General features: G+C 37.1%; 1 protein-coding gene across 12 annotated transcripts in view; it reads left to right on the top strand.

The window, feature by feature from the left end:
- The window catches only part of LOC129767221 (solute carrier family 12 member 4), a 588,731-nt gene that overhangs the window by 449,325 nt on the left and 123,908 nt on the right, over nucleotides 1–15,498 (top strand). For all 12 annotated transcript variants that reach the window (XM_055767881.1, XM_055767883.1, XM_055767880.1 and 9 more), the window contains one exon: nucleotides 2,987–3,089. In XM_055767881.1, the coding sequence (XP_055623856.1) occupies nucleotides 2,987–3,089 (103 nt within the window). The remainder of the gene's footprint in view (nucleotides 1–2,986; nucleotides 3,090–15,498) is intronic.

The raw sequence follows: 15,498 nt of genomic DNA, 5'->3' as shown, positions 1-15,498 counted from the left end.
TTTCTACGCCATCATGAACAAATTGAGGCTGCCAACACCTCTTCTAGATTGAATGATATAGGAGAAGTGTGTAATACACACCCCCTAAGCGAGAATGGATTTATCTTGACCGCTCTCATAAAAATTTAGGTAACAACTACGTCGGTACGTAGATTATTTAACCCTCAGTCATCTGTAATCGTTCTGTATTTTAGATATTGTGTACCAAAAGTGCTATGAATTTTATTTTGTAAAGCGTCCAAATTCAATATTTCCAATCATACGGTGTTAAATGGCCCAGCAGAAGAATAAGAATAATTTTTTCTCATATAATCGAACTTTTTCATCTATATTCTAAAAATATCTCATATAAACTTCCTTTGGTCGAACTTTCATAGTTACGGAGTATGCATAGACGCCCATAACCCAAAACGATTAAACGATTCCAAGGGACAGTTACAGTTGTAAAATATTCAAATTAATGGAACCAAGTATCTTTGAGGAGTAACGAAGAAACTTAAAATGTTGTGTTTAAATGGGTTTTTATTAATTTTCCAAAAATGCATATTGTTTTTATCAACCAAATTGAAGCTACCATTTTGTCTACAATTCCGAAATTCTGATTTTTGACTCAAATTCCGATCACTTCATTGTAAAAACTGAATTCATTGAACATCAATGTTATTTTGATACCTATAAATGTTGTTATACAGAAAGGATTACCCTAAAGAATATCGGGGTTTTCATTATTCAATTATTAATAACATTGTGTTCAGTAAATTTAATTTCAAAATTAAGTGTTCGGAATTTGAGTCTGTACGGAATATAAGTCAAAACGATACAGCGTTCCGAAATCACTTAAACATTTCGACCCTTTACTCCTCAATCCTTTGGTGAATGTAGATCTATAGATATCAGTGCATGCTTCCTACTTTGTCTTTTCTTTCCATGAAATTATTTTTTATTAATAAAAAATAATTTATGTGTGAAAAATTGTTCTGTTCGTTTGTGTGCGCTCGAAAAGTTCGGTACTGATGGAGCTCATATTATGACAAAATATACTACACACTTCAAGGATTGTTTTTGCTACTGTCAACACCTCAGGAAGCTTTATGATTTCCAGATGGAATGAGCACACTTCAGAAATAAAGCTGTGAACGTAAATGTACTTTCTAGTATTGAATATGTATTCTATGTGATAGCAATATATTTTTTGAAAGTGTTTGAAAAATCGTGAACTAAAATTGTATCTGATATTGATTTTAAATCCATTTATTTTTATTCGATTGGCGTTACTCAAAATCAATCTTTGAAATTGTGTGGTTTAAATTCGGATGCGGATTGTTCAACTGTATTTTGCACGTTTCCGTGTTGGGAAACCAGATAGACTTTATATCTTATCGCAGATAATACAAAAACAAAGTATTTCAAGTATCTAAAATTCAACTCATACGAAACATATGCTTTGTTTTGCTAATCGTTCTATATATTGAAAACTGCATGATTTCATCAACTTTGACCGCTTCTGTCATAAGACTTTTGAAGCATTAAATAACGTATTTAAATTCTCAAATGTTACCAGATCTATCAATTGGGTTTGAATAAACAAATGTTAAAAATTCATTTTTTATATCAAACTGCAATTTCATAATCCATCTCATAATGGGGCACATCGCTCCAGTATGAAGATTAATAAAGAGTTAGTCAGTTCCAGTTCCAGTGTTACCAATATAGACAGATGTTTTCTGCAATTGTTTTATACCCAGATGATTTCTGAAAGGCATAAAACCATTTTCACATATCTTTTCTTGTATTATCTAATAAGAAACCATAACGAATAAAATTATTTCAATATTTCTGACTACCAAAACCCATCCATTATTAAGAATAATACAAACCTTACAATCAAAATAAAAGCGCATAATTACAAAGGCCAAAAGTCTGGCAGCACCGTTGTGAACAGCGGCACATATCAATATGTAGTAGAACAGCGGCACATATTAATACGCTTGTAAACAAAAATATTGGATCCAAAATTCTTTGTCGTTTTCGGCGTTTGATAACAAAAATACCTAGAAAATTCGTGATCATCTGATGATTCTTACTGGCAGAAATATAACGGAAGCGGATGATATAAGCAGCGAATCAAGAGTACTCCAAAATAAACGCTTCGATGTCGTTTGACATTTCGACCCGTTGGCATCCCTCACATACAAGCTATTTCTCTCGTGAGAATGTTATCCGGTCGAAAGCGAGCATATTGCCCCGATCGAGGGTATGCAGTACTGCCCGATGGTAAGCTGTTGCGGAAAATGTCAAATTGAGAAGAAAATGAATCCTTTCTTATCGTTTTCTTCATCTGAGATATCTACTGGGAACTCGACTCAATAAATATGAGTCACGGTTATCGCCTCTGAATCGGTTTCAAGCAACAAAAACCTTATAGAAATTATTTAGAAAATTACATCGAAAATCGCTTTCAAAGAAAATTATTTTTCTTAGTTTTTTAAAGCATGTTATAAATGTAAAACTTGCCTGGTAGGATTCTATCATTGACTAGCACGATTACCTATAACCATTGCATTCCTATTCTTGGTGGTTTACGAGAAAATCAGGCGGATCAAATTGCCCGGCAGGCGCGTTTAAGACACATCTCCTCTATCTCATGATGTTGCAAAGAAAGCCCGATTCGAACGATGCTCCATCAATCTTCACAGAAAACACTTATTCGATCCTCCATGATCAACGGCAGCACATTTTATTCAAAGCATAAAATTGCTGCGAGCGAACAACGTAAATCCTTCGCACACCAGAATGAGTGCTCGCTCATCACAGCTTTATAATTTGTGCAAACAAATTTGACCCGACTTAATTAGAATGAAAGGAAAACACCACGGATGCCAGCGAACCACTCTCTGAAGTGCTGCTTTCCATTATTCGCCTATCTGTTTTCAGCAAATTTCATCAGAATTTTTACATCTTTTCTCATATCTTTTTCCGTTGGCAGATCGCTCGGGCCCGAATTTGGTGGCGCTGTCGGGATGTTGTTCTACGTAGGGACAACGCTAGCAGCCGCCATGTACATCGTCGGTGCGGTTGAAATCGTGCTGGTAAGTAACGAGATATGGTCGCTATCTGTGGTGGATCGTTGCCCCATTATCGGCGGTGGGGGAAGATAATCTGCTGCCTTGCAAGTAAGAGCTAACACGTGCTTTAAGTTGAAGACAACGCACAAAAAGAAGTTTCTATTGTAAATTCTCTAGACTCAAACACTATTCTGGGTATTTAGTATTGATGCTTGGGTATGTGTCTGTGGCACGGAACATAATCACCAACTATATGTCAAGTCTGATGGGATTACGACAAAGAAAACATCATCGGTAGTCCAAAGCAGAGATCCTCCCAAACTAACATATTTTAATGTCCACAAATTTTATCTTTTTCAATGGATTTGCTGTCTCACTCATCACATATTTCTGATACACACAAACATATAATGGCTGTAATGAATTGGAAAGTAGCAAAAAAAAAATTTTATGCCAAATGTTTTCGAATTGCATCGACGTTTCATGCAATTCGAAAACATTTGTCATAAATTTTTTTTTGCTACTTTCCAATTCATTACAGCCATTATATGTTTGTGTGTACCAGAAATATGTGATGCGTGAGACAGCAAATCCATTGAAAAAGATCAAATTTGTGGAACTGTCATCTTAAAAAAAAAGTTTTTTTTGTAAAAAATCGACACATAGGAGATTTTTTTCCAGAATACGAAGCAAATCGTATGGTTCTGGCCAATAAAAATAGTTATTTCGATTTTTCATTCGAAACATGCTGCGAAATGTTGATTTGCACGATAATATACCCAATGCAAAGTATTAGCTCAATTGGACTTCATTTACTAGTGTCGCAGATGTTGAAATTTGAGTTTTTTTGAAAACCGGAAAATCAACAAAAATCAATGGCTTAAAATTTGTTTTGATGCCAAATGACTTAAAATTGCATGACACGTCGACATTTTCTGTTAATTCGGAAATTAAATTTTGTTTAAAAAAATCAAGTCGATTTTTGAAAAAAATGGGTGGGTTATATCTATGATACAACCGCAAGGTTGACGTGGGACTACCTTAGGTTAGCAATCATTCGTTTCAATTCTTGATTGAATGAAACAGTTTCCAAATTCAATTGAATTCAATGCTTTGTGAGTAAAAAGATTGTATATTGCCATGTAAGGTCAATCATGCATTGTGATAGATTATGTTCTTCGTTACAAGTAAATTTAATGTCATACCTTTTACGTTTGGTATGATGCCTAGGACAAAATATATGTACGGAAGAACTATCAAACGATTATTTTATTTTACATTTCCCTCTAAATTTTACATCTCTCAAGTGTACGTACTTCTCAAATCGCGAATTTGCTTGAAACTGGAAAGTTCATTCGCTTCTAGTGTCTGCACGATTTTTCCAGGTTCCTAAGTTTAGAAGGTCGTGTTAGGACAGATATATTCCAGTCTGCAGAAGGCAAGCGAGGACAAAAGTACTCGCAGTTTGCATTTATTTGCAGAGCCGATTTCCCCAGAAACATTGGTTTTGAAGTCTGTGTTAGGGAAACACATTTCAATCGGAACAGAAATACCCCCGACTTGTATGAATTCGCAATGCCGATTTCCCCACGCTCCATGGATTTGAAGTCTGTGTTAGGGAAACACATTTCAGTCGGAACAAAAATACCTCCGACTTGCAGGAATTTGAAATGCCGATTTCCTCCAGAACACATTTCGGTGGGAACAAAAGCTCCCCCTACTTTCATGTGTTTGCAATGCCGATTTCTCCATCGCTGCTTGGGTTTGAAGTCTGTGTTAGGGAACATTTTTCGTTGAGAACAAAAGTCCCCCTACTTTCATGTATTTGCAATGCCGATTCCCCCAAGGCTGCTTGGTTTTGATGGCTGTGTTAGGGAAATCGTAAATCGAGCCAATCAAAACGAGGCAGTTAGGGCGTTTAGATACCGCCTAATATTTTACAGTTATTCAATTGTTTATATAATGAAAAATAACATTTTGTTAGTTGCGATAGATGCGTAGAAATATTCCCTATCAACTGATGCTAACATCTTTCCGATCCAGTGAGATATGTTCGAGTTATAGGCATTCGAAATCTTGCATTTTTTCCTGCATGTTCTGTGTTCAGGTTTTCATTTTACCCTCCATATATTCCGGTTAGACGTAGTCCCACGTCAAAAAAGTTTTTGAGATAACTGTAAATCTAAACATAATGCCGTGTAATAGAAACCACGGCACATTAAAAGAATCTATTTGAAAATTTCTGGAACAGAACAGTTTCCCTCAAAAAGTGCAAGTGGACAAGCTGTACTTCAATGATGCATCATCACCGCAAAAGCTTCACACGAGTCGTTCAGTCAGAAAACTCTCCTCAAAACATCCAAATGAAAGTCAAATCAGTGTTTTGTGAAGCCTAAAATGTTTAGTGTATCCATCGATATTCGATATTCCGAGTGTTGTGCTCACATAGTAAAATTGGAGAGGATATACTTAGAAAATACTTTTCCTCTCCAAAAGTCTAGTTTTGACAAGGCAAGGCAATTTTCAGTCAAATCAGCAAATATACAGACTACCATCAAATCCCGCATATTGGATATATTGAAAAATAAAAATAATGGAATTATCGGTAGTACGTAGTGCCTTTTTCACACCCTTAGATGGAAGATTAAATATTGGAAGAAATAATGAAATCAAGTGGCTCACATGTCGTTATGCCTCAACCGTGTGAACAAGAAGATTGAATAAATACGGTAACAATATTCGTCAAACCCATCCAAGAATTCATGCATCGTTTTTCGCACAAAGAAAAAACCCTACCTAGAGTTAACAGGAAAAAAAGAAAAACGAATCGATCCGTATCGTTTTGATGTTTCAAGAGCGATTTGTGTGCTACATTCCCAATCCTCCCACCTTCGCACACCTTCGAGCACCTGTGCAACTGAGGCTGTGTGTGTGTGCGCGCGCTCCACCGATTCCGTTTACTTCATTCATTCTGTGAGCTTATATTGGGACGGGTTCTGTTCATCGGAAGGCACACACTGGATGACAAATATCCTGCGGGGATACTCCGACGTGTTTCGATCTCAACCATCTGTCGCACGCCTCAGCGATTTTCCGCACTCGAATGTCTGCCTTTTTTTTCTCGCCAGCTCTTCAACCAAGCTGATAGTTCGTGGAGAGAACGGTTGAATGGAAGAAAAAGTGGAAAAATAACAACGAAGGATTCCCACTGATTGGAAGGAGTAAAGGAAAACATTTCATACGTTACCGCTGTAATGTATTTTGATTATTCACTGGCTGTGACAAATGTGAGCGCTCTCTGTTGGAGAATTGATGTAACGTGACCGAACGAATGTCAGTCGTTCCGTGAAATAAGCAATAGTAAATAGATGTATCTTAAATATATCGAAATCAATGCTTTACTCGTTGAAGGTTGAAGGCAAAACATAACAATTCTGTCGTTGACGATTACTGTTTCCACTACAAATTCTCAAGGACAAACTTCTGCGAATAAACAATCATTACGGATGTCAACAGCTTGGGTCGGTGGGGGTTAATGTTTACCCCCGCTAATCGCGGAGCTCCATTATTCTGCTGCCCCGCCTGCAGCGAATGTATTCACAAGAAGAATAGCTTATGTTTTTTTTAGAAAACATGAAAAGTTTTTTTTCTGATGTTTCTCGCCACATTTACTCACGATACACAGCTCCCGCGTTTGACCTCTTGTCTTCGCGCGGTCACTGCCTTCCGTTGACGCTTGGTCCCTTGGGGGGGCGGAGGGGCGATCGGCAATAGTCCAACAAACCGCCGACTAACTGGTCTAGCCCAGCAAATTACTAACGCTAGATTGTGTTTTCTCAAAGTTCGGGCGCTGGTTGTATCTTCTTTTCGCACTTCAGGCAAATCGACAAAAAACGAGCGAACGTGATTTGCCGGGATGTGTTGCTTCGGGGTGGACTTGAGTAAAGTTACTGCGGGAGGCGGAAAGCTGCTGAGTGATTTATTTGAGCATAGAATTTAATACAGGAAGCTGCGTGGCAAAGTTTCATTCCGCGTCGGCCAACAGTTTTGAACTTTCGAAGGCCTTAGGCTCAGTTCTCGAACGTTAGAGTTGGATTATTGAAACTGTGAATATTGTTGGTTCCAAGAGAGAAGAGTTCCTATTTCTTGATTTCTACGGAACTTATTTGAAAGGAGAACACTATATCCGGGGATAATCTATAAAGATTGCGCTTAGAGTTGGCAAAATTATCATTTATTTTATTTGGCACCAGCTGACCTGGCAAACCTCGTGACGCCCAATTTTTTGTTATCATTACCTTCAAGCTTTCACGTTTTCTTACTGAGCGCACGTTCATGGCTCTAATCGCAGAACTGTTCATTGATTAATCTTCTAATCTACCCTTTAAAATTAGTGGGTAGATTTTAGGAGGCAATAAATGTTTCTATGGTGGTTTGGCACTCCACCATAGATAAGTGTTTCAATTTGGTATATGGAGGTTTTAGGAGGCAATAAATGTTTCTATGGTGGAGTGTCAAAGCGTGAAGAAAAAGAAAGTAGAAGAGTCTGAGCCTGGGGGTACGAACGAAAGTTTGACGTAGGACTGTAATTGTTTTGAACAGCTGTTTTTTGAAAAGTAATTCTTTTCATTGTTCAGAAATCTGTTAATTTAACTCTTTTGAAACTCTAAATAGTAGTCCTGAGAAAGGCCGTTTGTTATATGTACAAAAAAATCTAATATGTAACGTACAAAAAAAGAAAATAAGCTTCTGGCAGGAAGTTCAACTGTCCAACTGAAAATGATTAATGAATGTCAGTGTGACACATAACAGGGTGTCACACATATATTCATTAATCATTCATCTACCAGATGAAGTATATGTGGATCGGTAAACAAAAAAAATTATATCGTCATTGATTACATTGAATATGAAGTTGCTTCTATTTTATTTAGCTATGGATTTTGATTTCTTTCCATTGTCTTATTCATATTATTAGTCTTATTCTAGGATCAAAGTAAAAGAAAAGTACAAGAAAAGTAAAAAGTAAAAAAAAGGTGTCAAACCACCATAGAAATATTTATTGCCTCCTAAAACCTCCATACACCTAATTTGGTTCTTTTTGCTTGATTAGTTCTTGAGTTATGCAGGACCTCCACATGCAGAATTTGGTTTCGTTTGCTTGATTATTTCTCGAATGCAGATTTCTCGAAATTTGTGTTTCATTTGAATGGCAAGTAATTGTATGGTAATCAGCAATTTCCAAGTCCATTAGAATGACACAGACAGACAGACACACAGACAGGAATCCATTTTTGATATATAATATATAGAAATCTTGAAAGCTCAGGGAGTCTTGCGCGTGCAGTTGTCGAATGCGGACGTCTTTTTTCGGTCTCTCTGCATTCAGTTTAAGTTTTCTCTTTTATCAGAGTGTTTGTAGTTTGTTAGGCAAAACGTTGTTTCTTTCCCAGTCCGAAATAGTTCTTCCATCTGAAATAATTTTGGAAATGTTTTCGCAAAATGGAAATTGTCCAAAGTAATATAGTGATTTCAAGTAATTATGAGGCAAACCAAGTATAAAGTGAAAGAATCCGTTTCATGTTGCTACGCGTTCGGGGCGCATCTATATGTGTGCCTGTGCGTTACTGTGCAGTTTCTTTCCGCTCGCGTAACGCGTGCTCTCTCCCGATACTTGGGAGAGAGCACGCGTTACGCGAGCGGGAAGGAGACAAAGAGCTTAGTTGTTTTTCATTCTCTGTTTTTATTATACTTTATACTCAATGGGTGCGTTGAATAGGATTTCTTTTCTTTTCTCAACTAGACTCTATACAGGGAAACTTCGATATAACGTACCCTCGTTATAACGTACTGTCGATATGACGTCATTCGATATAACGTACATTTTACCTCGATATAACGTACACATTTCCAAAGTGCAAAAAATTTAAGAAAAATGTTCTTTTTCCTCAATTTTTTGACGTAGGACTACGTCTTTCATTTCTATACAGGGGTGTAAAATCAAAGTTTCGAAAACGAAAGCGTTACGCCGGTGACCGAGATTTTGAGCGTTAATAACTCCTAAACAACCGAACGAAATGGTATGATAAACACTTCATTCGAAAGGTAAAATGTCTACGCGTTATATACTTGTTACTTTTTCATCCAAAAACTTGTTTCAATAGCCTTTAAATTGCTTTCAAAACAGGCTATTGAAATCACCAATCGGTATATAAGCGAGCGCCGCTCGGAAATCCCACTCAGTTATAATTAAACAGCGATTGGAGCATGTAGTCGCTGTTGTGGTGAACCTAACTTCGTTTATCTTGAAAGCGCTGATGAACGGGGTCACCAAGAGCCTGTTTGTGCGCCTTAGGCCAGAGAGGAATCCATCAGGAGGAGAGTGATGCCACGGTTCCGCTTGAAACATCGGAGCAGCCGCCACTCACACATACGCGCGCGGAACCCTCGTTGTTATCATCGTTGCTGAAAAATAATCTACCAGTTCCCCTGGGAATTGAAAAATACATTCATGCGAAAGAGTTTATTTGAATGTTTTCTATCCATACAACACTGCAACCAAAAACATTTGGTTTTATGATTTTTCAATCAATCTCAATTAGCAGGAAAGCTTCTGAATATTATTTTTCCCCATCAGTAGAAAATTTTCGTATCCAATATTGGATGCATAACATGAAAAACGGAAAATGTTTCACATCGCGAAAATCATGTAATTTTCGAGCGATTATTTGCTTCCTACTCAAATAATGCTGCGACCAAATACATTTCGTTTTGGTTTTTTCAATCAAGTGCGATCAACGTAAGACCACGTCTTTTGGCAATTTATTAGAGGTGCTATGAATCTTTAGGAATTCCCGCTCTACACGCACTGGCAAACGATGTTTACTCAACACTTTCTCAAACGAGAAATGGGTGTTGTGAGAAAGGATTAGCGAACGCAAAAACGACAAACGGGAGAAAGAGATGTTTGGAGATTGAAGGAAATTGGCAGAAAACATCTTTCGAAAAATGTGATTCATACCACTTCGTTTTGCCAGAAAGAGATTATTGATGCTCAAAGGAGAAATCGAGTCCTCCTCGGAGGACGCAAATTAGAGTCGACTATCGATTGCGGCATTCGTACACAAATAATTTTACAATGCAGTTTCATCAAAGTGTTTTCTTCGATATTGGGATATATTCACTACATCATGTCATATATTTCATATTCTTCATTATAAAATCCATATCCATGGCACCTATCGGTATCGAATTATCATCGACACCACGAATTTCGCTAAATGCTCCTTTCTGCTCGGCCTGTAAAAAACTTTTCTGAACTCTAAACCATCAAATATGGAACCCAGAAAAGGGCCGCTGATTATATGCTAAGCTAATATAGTACGCTCTCCTCGGATACGATGGGCCAGCTGGATGTCCTTGGGCATGATGTGACGCGTTTTGCATGGATAGCACACAAATTGGTATCTTCGAATAGGCCTCCTGCAGCGTCATAACCGCGGAACTTTGGAAGCGCAAGTCGGTTTTGAAGTCCTGAGCAATTCCACGAACCAAATGCTGCAAAGGTAGCTTGCGGATCAGCAATTCGCTCGACTTCTGATAGCGACAAATTTCACGTAAAGTTCCCGGTCGATACCGATGTGGCTTCTTCGCGCTTCCTGTGGCTGATGCGCTTATCCAAGCTGCTTTCGTGGTGCCTTACCACCGAAAGATTAACGAGCTGTCTGCTTAGTCCCGATGAAACGAGTCCTCACGGTGCGAGAGTAGAGTAAGAAATGAACGAAAGCAGAGGAAACACCATTTTATAAACCATAAAAGTATAGAATTTAAACCCCACCCTTATTATATTCGTTGCTTACCCTGGGAGAGAAACGAATAACATCGAAGTAAGTATACAGTAAGCTTATATAATAAAGAGGGTGGGGTTTACATTCTATACTTTAATGGCTTATTATATTCATTTATTCATTCATTCAGAATCAACCTCAAACAAATGATCTCTAAATCAACGATAGTCCTACGTCACCCTTGCGGTTATACCATAAATATAACCCACTTCCTGTTTTTTCTGATAAAACAATGAATTATCTGTATTGTGATGCTAAAACAAGTTTTGTACCTTCAATCAATCCCGAAATACAGCTGGTTTTGTGATTCCGGATTCTAAATGAGTCAGGCTTTAATCAACAGTCCGAAGGGAAACATCATGAGACAGGCTGGCTTCGTCTTCTGATTGAAGTTATTCATTAAATTTACTAAAACAGCAACACAATCATGTATTATAGACTACGTTTGTGAGTACTTTATTATGCTTCGATATAACGTACAATTCGATACAACGTACAATTTTGAAAGTGAAATGTACGTTATATCGAAGTTTACGTGTATATAGTAATGCCTCGAAATTCGGACGCTCAAGCGTCCGACTACTAAACTACTAACTAAACTACTAACTACTAAACTACTCAACTACTAAAAAATATTGACATATCATAGCACTAAAAATTAGCGTTCCTACGGAATTAGAAGGCCTTCATCTATGTTATGAATCACAGAACTCCACAAAATCATGTTATATTTGTTCAAAATTTGAAATTTCTTTCATCGTGTCGTGATTTTAAATCCGGACACTTTTTTAATCATGCTTCGAAATCCGGACACTTTTGCTTCTAAATTCGGACACTTGTTTTCTTCGCAATTCTTTGAAAGAAAAATTATTTATTTATTATTGTAGAACTTATTAACGGGTGCGTCATAAGTAGCGGGACTAAATGGATACGGGTTTGGTATAAAAGTTTTTTATTAATTCAATTATTTATTGTATTTTCACAAGATGGCACCATTTATGTATATTTTCAAAATCCTATCAATATTGGTATCAAATGAAAGTGCTTGATTAGTAGAATACAGAAATTTATGAAAAATGTAAATCCAAGATGCCATTTTGGATTTGAATTTTTCATAAATAGCTGTGTTATACTAGTCAAACCTTTTTCGTTTGATACCCATAGTGATGGGGTTCAGAGAAAATTGAAATCCGCCATTTCATAGCGGACGCCATTTTGGATTTTCAAGATTATGAAATACGCAGTTTTATAATGACTGCAGAGATAAAGGTGTGTTCCACATTTCAGATCAATCGGTCAACAGGAAGGGGTTAAATTTCTATTAATGTAGGACAGCGCTACAGACAAAGTTAAAAGGTAACCCACGTACATACAAACGGGTCATATAATCGACCCCGTCCTGTATACCGAAGAGGTTTGCGGTTTCCCGGATCGAAAATCTTCGCTCCACACTCCATACTCCATACTAAGGCATCTAACATACCCTTATGCAACTCCTTCAATGAGAAATTTAATCGTCAACTTTTAACCGTCCGGATTTAAAATCATTTTCTGAATGTGCTTTTTATTCCGGACATGGGTTTATGAAATTCACATTGATTTTTGATTTCTAACATTTTTTTGTTAACAGCTAGGTACCATGTTTGCCACTAAACTAAATTGACACAATATTAACTATCAGTCCCATCAATTCAACATGCAAAAAATGTTATGTCATAATATTGAATGTAATGAAAAAGTGTCCGGATAAAAAAGCGTCCGAATTCAGAAGCATCACTGTATACGTCCAATAAGAAAAAAAGATTAACCCATTAACGACCAAGCTGTAAAAACTATTTTTTTGACGAAAGCGATTGTTGTATTTTCGATTATTAACGCTAAAGGAACTCCAATGTTCAAGAATTATTTTTTCCCATCTTCCGTTTTCCGGGATATGACTGTTCGAAAAATCGAACATTGGCCGAAACCCGCACTTTTTTTTGCATGTACAAACATACTGCGAACTAAAGGTCACTTCAATTAGCAAATGTACGGTATTCATAAATGCATCAATTTTGGATTCCCGGAAGAACAAGAACAGGAGAAATCCAAATTAATCCACCGAAGGTGAGATGTGGCATTTCTTATTTCATGTAATTTTAACTTATTACTGACAGGCTTTTTCTTTCAAACGAAAGCATATGCTGTTATTTTTATTGTTAACTGTGGAGAAATGTCAATGCTTAAAAGCTAGTCTCTCCAATTATCCATTTCCCGAAAAAAATTTTTTCCCAAAACCTGCAAAGTACCAGAGTACTGCTAAAAAACAATTGCCTAGAGGGTTGGGAGGTTATTATTCGATCCGGCGGAAGAATATTCACACAAACAATCTCATTAGAATCCTCGTTACACGTACTGATCATTTCCTACAGCTCCCTCACAAAAGAAATTCTACGGGCTGCCATCACCTAAGGTTGTTACGGACTAAAAATCATACAGATTTTCAATAATACTTGCTAAATTAATCGATATTTGCAAACAATCACAACTGAAAATGCGAGAATAAATGAAAATCCTTCCGTCTTCTAAAGTAAACAAATCAAAATGCGCAGCGGAGGTTAGATGTGTTGGTGTTGATTCAGCAGAAAAAAAAAGTTCGTTATGGCCAACGTTCGATTTTTCGAACACTCAATTTCCCCGGCTGTTATTTTCCTGTATGCGGCTCAATCGAATGATTTTCGCTCTATATCACCATGTATGTTCTTTTATCAAAGCAATACTGTAGAAAACTTCACATATTTTTGTATTTTATTGGGGTTTTAATTGAAATTGAAAACACCTTCCAAACATACTTGCTTTAAATCGAATTTATTATCCAATAAAGTTACTCAAAATCGAATGAAATCGATATAAGTGGTAGCTAATAAATTAAGCTATCTTTTGGTGTAAAGACATTACCATATGGTTCCTGTCCAAAGACATGAAAAATTATCAAAGTTGCTGTTCGATTTTTCGAACGCTTGGCCTAAAATGGGTTAAAAATATGACGCGTCAGTTGTTTGAAAATCTTTGCAGATAGCATACTAAATTTGATGTGAAACATCGTGTGACATCGTGTGAAATAGAGAAAATTCTTGGGCGATTTATACGTCTAATGTGAAGTTGTTGCGTCTAATAGAATAAACTGGACTTTCAGTAGAAATAGATTATTTTAAGTGTTCAACATCAACATAACTATTGCAGTTTCCAAAGACAATCCAAGATATCAGGTCGTGTGTTAAATAATAGATTATGTAGCCGGTTCAATCAATTTTACATATTTTCCTTCTCAGGATACCTAATTGCTGCCGCGAGTTGTAACAGATTTACGGAATTTCGTTCAGTCGAGTGGTCGATATTTAGCATTTACATAATCACATACCGCAGTGAATCCTGATTCTTACCTCCTCCCACTAACAACTATCCCTTCCTTGATAAACGCTAGGAACCACGCTATAGAGGCGACCCTTCTGGCCTTCAGGCGGCGAATATCATACTAACATTCCTTCCCTTTCCCTGGTGACTGTAAGGACGTGGCCGGCGTCGTTATTGACCATTTAAAGCTTGAATTACCGAAAATTGCACAACAAGAATGGTTGTTTTGTCCCAAGCGTCATTCTGTGGGTTGTTTGTGCAATTTGGTTGGTTCAGATCAGTCACGGAGAGCAACTACGAATTGTAAAGTCTATTCAAGCTCAAGCTATATAGAAATCTTGAAAGCTCAGGTCTTTTTACATAACGTATCCAAAAACCAGAGAGGTGTGTTTTTCGTTTCTGAGTTATGATTTTTCAAAGTTAACATGTTTTCAGTCTACGTTCAACATTCCTATGCGACCACCAGAAAAATGAATCAGTCAGTGCCTCTATTAAAAACCACATCTACAATGCTCCCAAAAACATTATTCTTCAAGAAATAATCCACAAATTATACTACATATTATACCGTGCAGTTTTGTGGTGACTGCGGAAGCGATTGCAGCTGCAACGGAACAAATTCACACCTTCAGTTTTCAACCGAAGAACACAACTCTCACCGCTGGAAAATACTTTCTTGGCATCCGGCCAGAAAAGGGCTGCATTCTGACGCAATTTTTCACCTGGAAACAATGCACAAATTCCAGAAAATTGAATAATAAATCGGCAAGAATAATTATTAAATTCAATTTGTTTTCCATTAATTCGGGTGTTATTTCAGAATACATAGAACTTTTTTAAATAACTCTTTAAACGAATTTTCGGCAGCTCCGGAAAAAACAGTACCTCTGGAAGCGTGATATAGCAACGAAGCAGATGGTTCAGGTTATGCAGAAAAATTGTAACTCTTTTATTCCTGCTGCTGCTGAGCTGATATTTTCTGCTGGAAAATTGACAGGATTGGCAGGAGGCAGAAGAAGCCCAAAGGGTGGGGCTTGCGCCGCAATGTTTCGCTGCTCTTCAGGCTTCCACTGTATCGAGTAAAACTGTTGTGTGCGATATCAGCATTGAGAAAGACTGTTGTCTATACAGGATTTTTTTTTTATTTGATTCGCCTATCTTTGTTTGACCAGAGTGAGATCAATAATTATATA

This window comes from Toxorhynchites rutilus, chromosome 2 (genome assembly GCF_029784135.1).
Source record: "Toxorhynchites rutilus septentrionalis strain SRP chromosome 2, ASM2978413v1, whole genome shotgun sequence".
Taxonomy (NCBI): domain Eukaryota; kingdom Metazoa; phylum Arthropoda; class Insecta; order Diptera; family Culicidae; genus Toxorhynchites; species Toxorhynchites rutilus.
This window is presented reverse-complemented; position numbering and strand designations above follow the sequence as displayed.